The sequence below is a fragment of the Orycteropus afer genome, unplaced genomic scaffold, assembly GCF_000298275.1.
Source record: "Orycteropus afer afer isolate SDZICR_OR568_19922 unplaced genomic scaffold, OryAfe1.0 scaffold00517, whole genome shotgun sequence".
In the NCBI taxonomy this organism is placed as follows: Eukaryota; Metazoa; Chordata; class Mammalia; order Tubulidentata; family Orycteropodidae; genus Orycteropus; species Orycteropus afer.
The window spans coordinates 652231-668685 of NW_006922104.1; the positions used below are offsets into that span (position 1 = coordinate 652231).

Below are 16455 nucleotides of genomic sequence, written 5' to 3' on the forward strand. Positions count from 1 at the left end.
GTGGGAGAAAGATGTGGCAATCTACTTCCATAAGGATTTACAGCATAGGAGATGCTATGGAATGGTCCTACTGTGTCATAACCATAACCGCAACCACTGCTGTGGAGTTGGATCTGACTCATAGCAACCCCTCCTTAGGTTTCCGAGGCATTATCACTACAGAAGTGGATTGCCCAACCTTCCTTCCAAGGAGTGGCTGGTGGGTTTGAACCACCAGCCTTCTGGTTAGTGGTAAAATGCCTTCGGCACTATGCCACCAGAGCTCCCTACTCTGTTGTATAGGGCTGCTATGAGTTGGAATCAACTCTGTGGCAATGGGTATTATTACACAAGGATCCCTGGTGGTGTGGTGGTTTAATCTCTTAGCTGCTGACTGAAAGGTCACCAGTTCAAACTCACCAGCTACTCTGTTGGAGAAAGATGTGACACGCTACTACTGTAACGATAGACAGCCTTGGAAACCCTATGGGGCAGTTCTGCTCTGTCCTGTAAGGTTGCTATGAATTGAAATCAACTCGACAGCAGTGCGTTTGCTTTTGGTTTTGATTTTATTATTACACAAGAGAACCTTGGTGACACAGTGGTTCACAACATTTCTTGAGTAACAACAGTGTATTTAATGTAACTACTGGCTAGAAATTATATCCATGATAGGAATGGTGAATCAGTATCTGTGATAATCTTTCCATTTTCTTTTCCTGATTTTTTTTTGTAAAGTTAAATTAATACACTTAACATTTTAGATACAATTATTTCTGATATTTTAATTTTCTTTGTAATTCATCTAGTCCTAAAAATTTGTAAGATAACCAAATTTCATATATTATGTATTGGTAACCTTGAAACCCAAACCAGGACAAAGCCCTGTTAGTGATTGTGGTCCTATTTCCTCCCTTGTGTTCCTCCCCTCAGTAGCATCTGGGTTTCTCCACTCGACAGCACCACAGGAATGAGCTGAAATGTGCCAGCAACACAAGTGGGAAACTCCCTCCCAGAAAGCCAGGGTTTTCTGATGTATTATGCAATCTTGGTGCTTAGTACCTTCTCCTGCCTAATGAGAGTCCAAAATATTTTAGCGAGAAAATGGCAGATAGACTAAGAAAAGTTAACCGCGGTTTCCAGAAGGTACACAGGTAACTTTTCTACTTAGTAGAAGAAGAGGGCGTGATAGAATTCTGAGAGAACTTTGAGCCCCTAGGTAAAACCTAATTGGACTCCCCAAAAGGGGGGATTCTTTTGTGCATTCAGGGATCCTAAAGTGAATTCCTGAACTTCCTCCATAGAACAGGCCAGTGTGGCTTACCCATTGGACAGCTTTGCCATCCCACTCCCTGGCACCCTTGCGGGCTATCACATGTTGCTCTCTCACTGTTTTATGTGGATGAACATGGGCTGGCAGATGGAGACCTCTCAGTCTTTCCTGTGGCATAAAGTTTGGAAAAGCCTCCAAGGCCTCTAGCAGGTGTTTGTTTCATGAAGGGTCAGGGATTTGAATGTAAGCTCTTTTTACACAGGAATTCCTGCCTTAGTTTGTTATTTCCTTAAGAGGGATTTTATTGACATGCAAAGGCATTTGACTATGTAGATCATAACAAATTATGGGTAACATTGCAAAGAATGGGGATTCCAGAACACTTAACTGTGATCATGAGGAACCTGTACATAGACCAAGAGGCTGTCATTTGAACATGCATAGTTTAAAATCAGGAAGGGTGTGCATCAGGTTGTATCCTTTCACGATGCTTATTCAATCTGTATGCTGAGCAAATAATCCAAGAAACTGGACTATAATGAAGAAGAGCATGGCATCAGAATTGGAGGAAGACTCATTAATAACCTGCCATACACAGATGATAACAGCCTTGCTTGCTGAAAGTGAAGATGACTTGAAGTATTTACTGATGGAGATCAAAGACTATAATCTTCGATATGGATAACATCTCAACATAAAGAAAACAAAAATCCTCACAACTGGACCAATAAGCAACATCACAATAGATGGAGAGAAGATTGAATTTTTCAGGGATTTCATTTTACTTGGATCCATGATCAGCACCGATGACAGCAGCAGTCAAAAAATCAGATGTCATATTGCACTGGACAAATCTGTTGCAAAATACCTCTTTAAAGTGTTAAGAAGCAATGATATCACTATGAGCCTAACCCAAACGATGGTATTTTCAGTCATCTTGTATGTATGTGAAAGCTGGACCATGAATAAGGAAGATTGAAGAAGAATAGATGCCTTTGAAGTGTTAGTGAAGACAACTGGAAATACCATGGACTGCCAAAAGAATGAACAAATCTACCTTGGAAGAAGTAAGTGCAGCCAGAATGCTCCTTAGAAGCGAGAATTGTCAGACTTCATCTCACCTACTTTGGTCAGGTTGTCAGAAGGGACTAGTCCCTGGAGAAAGGATATCATGCTTGGTAAGGTAGAAAGTCAGTGAAAAGAGGGAAGACCCTGAACAAGGTGGATTGACACTGTGGCTGCAGTGATGGGCTCAAGCATAGCAAGGATTGTGAGGATGGCACAGGACTGGCAATGTTTTGTTCTGTTGTACACAGGGTTGCTATGAGTCAGGAACAACTCAGCAGCACTGAACAACAACAAAAGAAGACTTTCTTTTCTTCATGGCTGGGACAACCAAACATGTAAGAAAACCATGTATTCCTCTTGCTTTTGAATACTTATTAGGCTGCTCTGAGATTAAGATTGAGCAAAATCCTTAAAGCACCTTTGACTTTGTGGAACCATCTCTGAATTCTTGGTGCTAGAGGCAGCAGGGCATCCAAGATGAATGCTTAATGATCATTTGAGCAAATGGTTTACTTTAAGTTGCAGTAAATGGATAGAAATGGGTTCTGGTCTCAACTCATGACCTTGATGGACCTAACAATTTTGCCTTTCCTTTTCCTTACTGATGAAATGAAGGGGGTTGAGGAATAGATGATTCCTAAAGATTTTCTGGGAGCTCTGGTGGCGTAGCGCCTAAGGCATTTGACTGCTAACCAGAAGCCTGGTGGTTCAAACCCACCAGCCACTCCTCAGAATGAAGACTGGGCAATCTAGCTCTAACATTATGTGATTGGCGAATTATTTGACCCCAGAATGACATGCCCTGCCAAAATCACTTTACTTGTGTCTTGGATACAAGCAAGGAGCTCTGCTGGTGTGATGGTTAAAGTGTTTGGCTGCTAACTAAAAGGTCAGTGGTTCAAACCCACCAGTCACTCTGGGAGAAAGTTGAGGCAGTATGCTTCTGTAAAAATTTACTGCCTTGGAAACCTTATGGGGCTTCTACCCTGTCTTCAATGGTCACTATGAGTCACAATCAACTTGATGGCAGTGGGTTTGTTTTGGTTTTTGGAATTAAACTCCAGGAGCCCTGGTTTCACAGTGGTTAGAGTGCTCTGCTGCTATCCAAAAAGTCAGCAGTTCATACCCACCAGGTGCTCCGTGGGAGAAAGATGTGGTGGTCTGCTTTTGTAATGATTTACAGCCTTGGAAACCCTATGGGGCAGTTCTACCCTGTCCTAAAAGGGTCACTATGGGTTGGAATCAACTCAGTGGCAGTGGATTTGGGTGCAAGCGGAGGTAGATTTACCTTAAAGTTAATGAAGGTTAAGCTTCAGTGCTATCCCTTTGAAGGGGCCACAGTCCAAGGCCTTGTGCCTATTTTTGTTTTAATAATTTGATATTTTGCTCTTAAAGAGATTCCCCCAAATTACATAAGCTTTAGGCTTCACAAAACCTGGGTCCAACTCTGGTTTACTAGAACATAAGAGATGGACTTTGATGTAAATGAAACCTTATCCCAGTGGTGCTTACAACTGAGATGACAAACTGTAAATGACCATGAAGGAGCATTATGACTCCTTTTTAAAATATATCATCTCTCTAAAAACTTGGCATCTAAATCTAGTTAATTGTGGATAAACATTCAATATATATAATTTTACCAATCACTTGGAATTAGAGGAATCAATCCATTTGAAAGACAAATGTGTCTCAGGAGCTACCAAAATGCCAATTTAAAAAGACATTTGGGAAGATGCTTTGTACAAAAATGCTTAGTTTTTCATTTCTGAAGCAAATGTTTTTGAACATAAGAAATATGTGGAATGCAGAGATGATGGAGAACCAAAGAGAGGAAACTTATAATGCAGGAGTATGTAGAAAGCTTTGTAAATGCATGCATATTATTCAAAGAAATGAGATTTAGAGTTTGATCCTGAACCAGGGTATCCAAAAAGATGTATGTGGTGTTGTAAAAGTCAGGTGTGATGGAGTGGAACAGTACTCGGCTTTTGTACACTAGATGGCACTGTAGGTGCAGAGGAAAGCTCTATACTGGTTCTTTTGTTACTTAACCACTGTTGCAAAAATTATGTAGTTGAGAAAACAACTGTTATAAAACCTGTAATTTTTTTGGAGGTGTATAATGCATTCTTAATTACTTTACAGCTCAGAATGTACTCTCTTTTGGTTGGACTGCTCCATATTAGTGTGTGTAGTTGTAGGTATATGTCTCCTGTTGTAAAAAATTGATCATGCCTCAACTTTCTAATAATCTCATAGAATCCCCCTGCCACTCCTATTAAATCTAGATACCAATCAGTGTTGTGTTTGATGTAATGGTTCCCAATGATACAGAGTCTATTGCAATTCTACCTGATTCTTAAGATTTGTCTTCCTCTTCATTACCAAGACTTGTTTTTAATTCCCATAAAAATAGCCCTAGAAGAGGCTCCCCATTCGGGTTCTTTCTGTACCTGCGACTGATTAGCCCCTTTCTTAAGCCAGGAGAAATGCTTGGTGGTAGTCTCTTTGCCAGCGTGTCTCCTGTGAGCAGTTTCTGTTAGGATAGAACAGTACTCTTTTGGGAATTACACGTAGGTTACTAGAATGCCTAGGGAGATGTGAAAGCTGAAAATGTTTTCAAATCAGAGTTAGAAATGGCTTCAAACACTTAACCATTTGATCAATCAGCAAAGAAAACTCTATTTTTAAACACTTACCTTGTCTTGGATGACAAATTGATGCATGTTTTCTCTTATAAAACATTGACAGTGGAAAAGGAAATACTTGCTTACGGTGGCATTCCTTTCATTCATGAATGGAAACACCTATGGTATACTGAAGCCTGGGAAGAAGTAGAAAATGGATTCTGTGTTTTTTGTTTGGTTTGGTTTTTAGGAAAAATCTGGGCATCTTCTTTGCCATTTGTGGTGGGACAAACAGTGAATTGGGTAGGTCAGGTCAACATGCTATTTGCTCTGGCAAGCACCCTTGGATCTCAGAGATGTACATCCCCACAAACGAGCACTTAAAAGCTTCTAGGCCATTACAGATATGGTACCAGTTCTCTCTTCATCCCTCCTTCCTGTAAGGGATGATGAGTCAATAAATGATAAGGAAATAAGTAAAATCAATAGTATTTGCTCTTATTACTACTTAGCCTACTATCCCTTTGAGAAAGTAGGCAGCTGGCTATTTTAGACATTTTTTTTAGATCACTTTTTAGCCTTTTCTTTGGCAGTAACAAGAGCAACCCGGAGCAGTGGTTGGTGAGAAGAAAGATCTTTTTTTTTTTTTTTTAAAAAAAAAAAAAGATAGTGAAATGACACAGCCTAGTGTTACATTGGAAGAAAGGAGGTGGGTGGTAGCATGCACAGGGGGAGAAGACAGAGTCCATAGGGAAAGGTAAAGGTGAAATGGTCAGGAATCAGTCCTATTTGGAAAGGAATTTTTTTTAGTGAGTGTTCACTGAAGAGAGAAGAGTACTAAATTACAAGTTAAAATGTAGAATGGATGGCATAAAGTTTCAAGTTTGAATTTTCATATAATTTGTAAAAATCAGAGAAGAACAAAAATATTCAGAAATGAGGATGTGATGACAAAAGATAAATGTTTACTTATTTGACATAGACAGTTACTTTTTTTTCCCCCTTTTGAGCCAGTGGTGATTATTGAGTGAATTCTGTGTTTTTTTAATAAACATGATTGAACCTACTCTCACAGGATTTTGCTATATTTTGTTTGACTGAGTTTAAAATAGTCTACAAAGATATCCATGTTCATCTTGAAAACAACAGAATTTTCAAAACAGCTATAATCAGGGAAAAAAATATATTGATGTTTAGTTTGCCTTTGTTTTGTTACAGAGAACTTTACCTCGATTCCATGTAAGCCTCCACCTCCTCCAAAAATAGAAAGGAAATTTCCACCTTATACTGGCTTTGGTTCTGAGGAAGATTCTCTCCGCTCCTGCCTAAGTCTCAAGCCCACACCTTATCGGAAGAACTTCAGGAAGTTCGCAGAAAAAGACAGGTGATTGAAGGGAACCAGGATTGTAGTCCAGTCTTTCCCAAATGGGTTTAGGTTTATAATATAGTCCTCTTGACACAGTAGGTATCTATCACTCAACTCACCTAATTTCCAATCCAGGGAAACATTGTTAGAGCTTTTTTACAAAGATGATTAACATGCAAGCATCAACAGGTTATGCATGAGTGTTTATTTGAGTAAGTGTCATCTGCAGACCCCTAAAGCCTTATTATACTTACTCTAGGTTGCCTTTCCCCATATGTATCCCTCAAGATGGTCTCAAGGAAATGGCAGGGCTTAGCACACTTTTTCTTAAAGGACCAGATAGTAAATATTTCAGTCTTTGCAGGCCATACGGTCTCTGTCACAACTACTCAACTCTGCCGTTATAGCGAGAAAGAAGCCAGAGATAGTACGTAAACAAATGCGTGACTATGGTCCAATAAAACTCTATTTATGGACACTGACATTTGAATTTCATGTGATTTTTATATATCACAAAATATTCTCTTTTTTTTTCAATTGTTGAAAAATGTGAAAACCTTTCTTAGTTCACAGGCCATACAAAAACAGGTGATGGGCTGGATTTGGCCTGAAGACTTTAGTTTGCCAGCTCCTGTTGTAGACGTTTCAGTGCTTTATAACCATTTTCCAAAATGTTATTTGGCAATTAGTGCTGGTGTTTAGAGAGGTTTGGTTGAGTTCAGTAACCATGGATGGCTCTTATGGCTGAATATAATTTCAAAAGATGGATTCTCAAAAGTATTTTAATATATATGAGGAAAATCTATCCCCTAATTAGGCAGCTAGAACGTGGGCACTGTTGCTGGCTACTTTCTGCTTCTGCAGAGAGAGCAGGCCATGGAAAAAGAAGTGGAAAGAGAAGTAATGGAGTAGTGTTGCAGATGTTTGAATGGGATGTAGGCTGAAAGTTGAAGTCCTGTGTGAGGAGAATCTGGGGAGAAAAATGATAAAAGGGAAATGTCATAAGACTAGGAGAAGAAAAAGATGGCATCGTGAATTTGATAAAATTTAATGGAGTCATATGCTGTTGTTGAACATTTTGAAGTAGAACAATAATTCTTGCATATCTGTAAAAATGATGAACAGATGTTATTGTTCATCATTTGTTGTATAGAATGTCTAAAAGGCTTTCTTTGCTATGACATGATGTCCTTTGTCTTTCAACAAATAATTCTTCATTGTTAAGGATTTTAGAGTTTATTTTAAAATTTTAGAATGAATGCTACTCACGGTGGGATCCTTGGACCAGAGCATCACCTGGGAGCTTGTTAGAAATGCTAATTGTTGTACATCACCCCCAAACCCACTGCCCTTGAGTTGATTGCTGCTCATAGTGACCCGATAAGGCAGAGTAGATCTGCCCCATAGGATTTCCAAGGCTGTAATTAATTTTTTCTTTTTTAAATTTTTACTGCGATTTGGGTGAAAGTTTACAGAGAAAATTCATTTTCCATACAGCAGTTCACATATACTTTGTCTCATGACATTGACTGCAATTTTCCACAATGTAGCAGTTCTCTTCCCACTTTCTCCCCATAGTTACCTCTTCCCTGTGTCATTCCCTCCCATGTAGTCCTGTGCCCCGAGTTTCTCCCTGTGCATATGCAGGCTTTCTAATCTCCCATGATTGATCTCTCCAAGGAGTGTATCTACCTAATGTGAATATTCAGCTTATATGCTTATCTTTTATTTGGCTGGAAGCCACAGGAGTGGGTTCAGTTCCAGACTTGAAGGACAGCTAGGAGCCAAAGTCTCAGGAGTTCCACCAGGTTGTATCAGACCAGCAATCCTGGTCCTTTTTTTTTTTATGATTTTGAGTTTTGTCCACATTGTTCTCCCACTCTATCCAGGATCTCCTACATACGTCCCATTCTGAGTGGTTGACAGTGGTAGCCGGGCACTATCTAGTTCTTCTGGTCTCATAGTCATATAGGCTGAGGATCACATGGTGTACTAGCCCCTTGGACTAATTGTTTCCATACATCTTTGGTTTTCTTCATTCTTCTTTGCTCTGGACAAGGAGAGACCCATTGTTGCATTTAGATGGATGCTTGAACGCTTTTAAGATCCCAGTCCCTACTCGCCAAAGTAGGATGTGGAACAGTGTTTTTGTGTAGTGTGTTATGCCAATTAAGCTTGATGTCCCCTGCAACCATGGTTCCAACCCCACAGGTCCAGCTATTCACTCTCTCTGGGTAGCAGGCTGTGGCTAAGAAGTGGCTATAACCTTGTCCCTTATCAGCTCTACTATATACCTGGGAATTCTTACGGAACATACAAATACACTTGTAGAAGCATTTTCTGCCAAGACTGTAATTCTTTATGGAAGCAGACTGCCACACTTTTCTCCCATGGAGCAACTCGTAGGTTTGAACCCCTCACCTTTCAGTTAGCATGTGAGTGCTTAACCACAGTACCACCAGGGCTGTGTACTCCAGAGCCACTGAGTAAAAAACTGTGAGGGTGGGGCTCAGCACTCTGTGGTTTAACAAGCACTCCAGGTGATTCTGTTGCACATCAGTGCTTGAAAACCACTGATTTAGATCACATAAGAGACACATGAATTTATACTCCAGTCTCCCTCATAGATAAGTGTTTATAATGAAGTTCAAGGGCAGGACTTTTGATGTACTTTTCACTAACTGCACTTGTTAAGGAAGTTGTTAAGGGAAGTGGGCAGGAAAAATGTCCATATTATAAAATGAGAGGGAATTTTTCTTATAAATAAACAAGATTAACTGTTATCCAGGGTGTTGCTTCTGGAACCAAGGGGAAAACAGTTCTTTGTGGGTAGTTGACTTTATCCCTCTGTCTATGTTGTGTAAACTTGCCTATAGAACACTGATTACAGGCAAATTCTGTCTTTGTCATACTGTCATGGCTGGAGGATGGTGCTCTAGGTATGAATGTGTCTAATTTTGTTTCTTCCTGTCCACTCACTTGTTCTGTGCCAGGAATATACTCCCTTCAAACTCCTCCTACACAGTGACCTTGTTTCCATAGTAACAGGCACATTCAGCTGGAGACTTGTGCATGAGTTAGAATAATGCAAGTTTAAAAACTGTGAGAACCTGAGGATGAAGAACAACTACTTAATGCAAATAAATAAACTGTTAATTGAGTTTATTCATATGATATATATTGATTATATATTGGCTGTTAAAATTACTGGCTGATAATTATTGTAGAAGATAATGCTTGGAAGGAACAGTTTCAGATTAAAACATACGAGGTTTTTGATGCTCATGAAGACTTTCTATATTGTCTGGGTAAGTATCACGGTGATAACCTGCTGGGGAGATTGTCTAGTCTAACTTAGGAGAGCCAGGTAATATCTTTCTCAGTGTGCCAGGCTGAATTAGTTACTTCTTCCTCTGTGTGCCCATATACTCTGCTGATCATACATCTCATAAGAATAACAAGTAATTTAGTAAACCATGTGCTAACTATCTTATGATACTCTATCTCATTGAATTATCAATACAACCTTGTGATGTAGATATTATTGTACCCATTTTTCATGTAAGGAAACTGAGACACAGAGAGACTATGCAACTAGCTGAAGATCACACAGATAATTTTTGGATGAATTAAGATTTGAACTCAGGGAAGTCTGATTTCTGGAGTTCACCTTTCTTGCCACAGAACCTGTAATTACCACATTATCACATTGCACATTGCACATTAATTATTCATTTATGTAATTGTGGACAGTCCCTAGACCCAGAGCTCCTTGAGGGCAAGATCTGACTTTATTGTTTCCCTAGAGTGGGAACACTACTGTCTATTTACTTGAGGCTCAATGAATATTTTGTCCAATATGGGAAGTAATATGTGTGTGTGTGTGTGTGTGTGTAGTATAATTATCTCTCTATATATACACACACCAAAAACCCACTGTCAGTAAGTTGAGTCTGACTCATAGAAACTACCATTGGGTTTCCAAGGCACTAAATCTTTATGGAAGTAGATTCCTCCATCTTCCTTCTGCGGAGTGGCTGGTGGATTTGAATGGCCAATGTTCTGATTAGCAGTCAGATGCCTTAGGCACTGTGCCACTAGTGCTTGCTTGCTCATTCTCTCTCTCTCTCTCTATTATATAAAAGTAGAGAGAGAGATTTATCACAACTGCTCATGTGGTTGTAGAGATAGGTTGGCAAGTGCCACATCCATGGGTCAGATATCAGGATGGAAGCTTGTCCTGACTCATGGAGCTTCAGGGGCTGATGAATCCAAGGTTGACAAGTAAGATGACAAGCTCCTGGCTCACAGACTGTGAAAGTAACAATCCCAAGATCATCAGGCAATATGGCAGGCCTCTGGTTCAAGTCCAAAGAACTGGAAGTCAGGTGATGATGAGCCAGATGCTGAGGAGCAAGATGAAGGATCTAAATTGAGCAAAAACCCAGAGAGCTTTGCCAAAGTGTCCATATATATTGGAAGCAGGCCACACCCCCGAGGAAAGTCCCTTTCAACTGACTGGCTGCTCATAGAAGATCTCATTATAGAGATAATTATACTATACTATGCCTCATCATGGAAGATGACTATGTCATAACTGCCAAACCACTGAGTTGATACACAACCATAACTATCATAGTCCTCAAGATGACATCTTTAAAGAAGTATTTTGCAGCAGATTTGCCTGATGCAATATTTAATTTGATTTCTTGACTGCTGCTTCCATGGGAGTTCATTGTGGATGTTTATAAAATGAAATCCCTGACAACTTCAGTTTTTTTCTGTTTGTCATGATGTTGCTTATTGGTCATGTGAGGATTTTTGTTGAGATGTAATCCATACTAAATGCTATAGTCTTTGATCTTTATCAGTAAGTCCTCTTTGCTTTCAGCAATCAAGGTTGTGCCATCTGCATAGTGCACGTTGTTAACGAGTCTTCCTCCAATCCTGATGCTGCATTCCTTTTCGTATAGTCCAGCTTCTCAGATTATTTGCTCAGTGTACAGATTAAGTATAATGAAAGGATAGGGCCATGATACACACATTTCCTGATTTAAAACCACACAATATCTCCTTGTTCTGTTTGAACAACTACCTCTTGGTCTGTAGACAGGTTTCCCACGAGCACAATTAATTGTTCTGGAATTCTCATTCTTTGCAGTGTTATCTATAATTTGTTATGACCCACCCAGTTGAATGCCTTTGTGTAGTCAATAAAATACAGATAAACTTTCTGGTATTCTCTGCTTATAGCCAAGATCCATCTGGTATTGTTGTTGTTGTTATGTGCCGTCGAGTCAGCCCCGACTCATAGCGACTCCTCCTTGGGTTTCCGAGGCAGTATCACTATGGAAGTAGGATTGCCCAACCTTCCTTCCGGGGAGTGGCTGGTGGGTTTGAACCGCCAGCCGTCTGGTTAGCAGGCAAGTGTCTTCTTCAGTGGGGGGAGAAATGAATACCTAAAAAAAAAAGAGAAAAAATAATATCCCTCGTTCCATGTCCCGTTCTTAATCTGGCTTGAATTTCTGGTGGTTCCTTGTTGATATAGTGCTGCAACTGTTTTTGAATTATCTTCAAAATTTTACTGCCTATGATATTAATGATATTGTTTGATAATATCCACATTATCTTGGATCACCTTTCTTTTGAATGGATACAAATACGGATCTTTTCCAGTTGGTTGGCCAGATAGCTGTCTTCCAAATTTCTTGGTGTTACCAGCATTATATCCATTTGTTGAAATAGCTCTATTGGTATCCCATCAATTCCTGGAGCTTTGTTTTTCATCAGTGTCTTCATTGCAGCTTGGACTTCTTCCTTTAATACCATCGATTCTTGATCATATGCTACCTTCTGAAATGGTTGAATGTTGATCAATTCTTTTTGGTATAGTGACTCTATGTATTCCTTCTATCTTCTTTTGATATTTCCTGCATCATCCAATTTGTTGCCCATAGAATCCTTCAAAATTGCAACTAGAGGCTTTAAGTTTCCAGTAGGTAGATCACCTATTCATTTTCTTGTTTAACAAATATTTACTTAGTACCTGCTATGTGCCAGTCAGTGATTTAGATGATTGGGGTACATCAGTGAACAAAGTGGACATAAAGCCCTACCTTCCTCGAACTTACATTCTAGTTGGGGAGACAAACAATAAATAGTGTAGTGTCTAAGGCACTTGACTGCTAAGCAGAAGGCTGGTGATTCAAACCTATCAGCCATTCCTCAGAAGGAAGATGGGGCGATCTACTTCCGTAGTGATCCCGCCTCAGAAACCCAAGGAGGGGTCGCTATGAGTCCAACAAGGAAATTATATAGTATATGTTGTTGTTGTTGTTATGTGCCATTGAGTCAGACCCGACTCATAGCGACCCCTCCTTGGGTTTCTGAGGCAGTATCACTACGGAAGTAGATTGCCCCATCTTCCTTCCGATGAGTGGCTGGTCGGTTTGAACTGCCAGCCTTCTGGTTAGCAGTCAAGTGCCTTAGCCACTATGCTATATAGAAGGTGTTAAGTACTATAGAAAAATAAAGAAGATACTAAGTTGTTACGGGGAAAAGAAAAAGAAAAGTGAACTGAAGGTAGAGGATGAGAAATGCAGGTTGTAATTCTAAACAGTATATTTGAGATAGATGTTACTCTATCTCAAATACTGAGGAAGGGAAGGGTGTTGCATGTAGAAGTACCAGTCAGTACAAAAACTCTGAACAAAGAACCTGCTTGGATGTGTGAAGAATTGTTATTCTTAAGAATTGTTACAGGTGACTAACATGGATAGAGTAGATGAGTAAAGGGCAGAGTAAATAGAGATGACATAAGGGAATGAATGGGGGTTTGGATCACATAGGGCCATATAGACCATTTTAAGAACTCTTTTGACCTTGAATGATAAGAGGAACCATTGGAAAATTTGAGCAGAGGAGCAACTTGATTTGATTAACATTTTAAAATAACCGCTCCAGACATAGTGTTGCCACTAGACTGTAGAAAGGCAATGGTGAAAGTGAAGACCAGTTAAGAGACTATTGCAGTGGTTTAGGAGAAATATTATGGTGGCTTAGATCTGGGTGAGGGAAGTGGAAATGATGAGAAGTAGTGGATTCTGGAAACACTTTGAAAGTAGAACCAGCAGGATTTACTGACAGATTAGATGTGAGGTGTGAATAAAGAGAGAAGTCAATAAGGTTTTAGCCTGAGAAACTGGAAGAATGGAAATGTTGTCCACTAAGATGGGGAATGCTACAGGTAGAGTAGATTTGGGGACAACTGCAGAAGTTTAGTTATGGAATAAATTTGGGATGTCTAATAGACATCCAGTGTAGATACAGAGTTGGATGAGTCTGGACTTCAGGAGATAGGAGATAGAAATTTGCAAGTCTTCAGCATATAGATGATACTTAAAGCCATGATATCCAATTGGACTAAAAGTTTAACTGGAAAAGATCACTAAGGAAGTGAATATACATAGAAACTAGGTTTACCAAGAAAGAAGCCCTAGGATACTCCAAGTGAAGAAGTTGAGGAAGTGAGGAGGAACCAACAAAGGGTATTGAAAAGGAGCAACCAAGGAAGTGGGAGCAAAACCAAGAGAATATGAGATCCTGGAAGCCAAGTGAAGCAAGAACATCGTGGAAGGAGTGATTATTTGTGCCAATTACTGCTTATTGGTCAAATTACATATGGCCAAAAAAATTAACCGTTGTAATTGGCATTGTGAAGATCAGTATTGACCTTGATAAAAACAGTTTATTTGGAGCAAACCTCATGGAAGTGGATTTAAGAAAGACTGAAAGGAGAAGAATTAGAGACAGTAATTATATACATAACTCCAGGCTATGTGTAGGAAAAATTAAGACATGCCTAGGAATCAGAATTTTGGTGGGCAGTGGGGATATATACATTAATAAGGAGCTCTGGTAGCATAGTGCCTAAGGCACTTGACTGCTAACCAGAAGGCTGGCGGTTCAAACCCACCAGCCACTCCTCGGAAGGAAGGTTGGTCAATCTACTTCTGTAGTGATACTGCCTCGGCAACCCAAGGAGGGGTCGCTATGAGTTGGGGCCGACTCAACAGCACACAACAGCAACAAACCAAACCAAACCGAAAAGAATAGCCAAGAGTACAAGTGCTAAATTCAGTGTGACAGATCATAATGGGTATCGGAGATATGAGTAGGTTATCAACTGGCAGGGCATCCACAGCCAAGGAAGGTTCTACCCATTGGTGCTCAAATGATAGACAAGATTCTAAGTAGGCAAAGGACAAGGTGAAAGTGTGCCCTGTGGGGAAGAGATGACACCAAATGAAGACTTGGAAGCAGAAAGGAACAGAGCATAGGCAGTAAATGGAGTGGCTGGTGTGACTTGAGTAGAAGGGTATGTTACAGGTGATCATGAAAAATAGCTGTATGTATGTATTGTTTGACCTGACTATTAATAGCCTCAAAAGCCAGACTGAGCAGTATAGATGGTGCAGTAGGAAGCAGGGAAACTGCTAACATTTTTTGAGTGCTGGAAGTATAGTGATAAAAAGTATTTAGAGAAGTTTGGTAGTTTATTTATCAGTGAAATATCTCAAAACACTTGCAGTGTTTCTCAGAGGGTGCTCTGGAGACAAGCTCATCAAAATCTCCTGGGGATGCTTATTAAAAAATGCAGGGAGATAAAAGCTAGCCACTGAATACATATCTCTGAGGGTGGAACTCTGGGTTCTGTTTATTTAATAGGCTCCCTAGGTGACTTTTATATACACTAAAGTGTGTCAACTGCTAGCTTAAAGATTCTGTTTGGGTAGATTATATTCTTAGTTGACAAGATCTTTTAAACACTAAAATTAAGTTGTTGTTGTTGTTATGTGCTGTTGAGTCAGACCCGACTCATAGAGACCCTCCTTGGGTTTCTGAGGCAGTATCACTATGGAAGTAGATTGCCCAGTCTTCCTTTCGAGGAGTGTGGCTGGTGGGTTTGAACCGCTAGCCTTCTGTTAGCAGTCATGTGCCTTAGCAACTACGCTACCAGAGCTCCTTAAAACATGCAAAATTTACATATAACATTTATACTTACAAATTTTTGGAAGTTCCAAGAAGTTAAATTTGCAGTAGTATTCATTTGGCCTGATGTTAGACCTCAATTCATTTGTTTTAGTGATATTTTGGGCATCTGTAAAAGTTATGGATCTTCCATAAAATGTAGCTACCAAATCTGTTTGTTACTTACAAATCTAATTATGTGTCAGAGAAGATAGTATATCAGGTAGGGCTGCCCCCAGAATTATACGAGTTCTGTCAGAGGGCTAGGAAACTAGAACTAAGACAACAGAGTTATGGAGATCTGACATTTTTTGCCTAGGCTTCTTTAGGCTTGTTGCAAATGGTTAATGCTCTGATCTGCGAACCAAAGGTTGGAGGTCCAAGTCCACCAAGAGGTGCCTTGGAAGAGAGGCATGACAATTTACTTCTGAAAAAAATAGCCATTGAAAATTGTATGGAGAGCTTAATTCTACTCTGGCATATATAGGGTTGTCGAGTTGAAGCACCACTCGTCTGTCAGTTTGTCGTACTGTGGTGACTTGCGTGTTGCCATGAGGCTGGAGGCTTTGCCACCAGTATTTCAAATATCAGCAGGGTCACCCATGGTGGACAGGTTTCAGCGGAGCTTCCAGACTAAGACAGACTCAAAAGGAAGAGGCCATCCACTTCTCAAAGAATTGACCAGTGAAAACCTTATGAATACCAGTGAAACACTGTCTGATATATTACTGTAAAACTTTATGAATAGCCCTGAAACACTGTCTGATATAGTATCAGAAGATGAGTCCCTCAGGTCAGAAGGCACTCAAAATACAACAGGAGAAGAGCTGCCTCCTCAGAGTAGAGTCAACCTTAATGATGTGGATGGAGTAAAGCTTTCAGGACCTCCATTTGTTGATGTAGCATGACTCAAAATGAGTAGAAACAGCTGCAAACATCCATGAATAATCGGAACATGGAATGTATGAAGTCTGAATCTAGGAAAATTGGAAGTTGTCAAAAATGAAATAGAACACATAAAGATAGATATCCTAGGCATTAGTGAGCTGAAATGGACTGGTTTTGGCCATTTTGTATCAGACAACCATATGATCTACTATGCCGGGAAT

General features: G+C 39.9%; 1 protein-coding gene across 1 annotated transcript in view; it reads left to right on the forward strand.

Annotated features, from left to right (window-relative positions):
- EFHC2 (EF-hand domain containing 2) overlaps window positions 1–16455 on the forward strand; it is a 233751-nt gene that overhangs the window by 105878 nt on the left and 111418 nt on the right. Inside the window, exon 8 of the mRNA XM_007955608.1 lies at window positions 6169–6334. Coding sequence (XP_007953799.1) covers window positions 6169–6334 — 166 coding nt within the window. The remainder of the gene's footprint in view (window positions 1–6168; window positions 6335–16455) is intronic.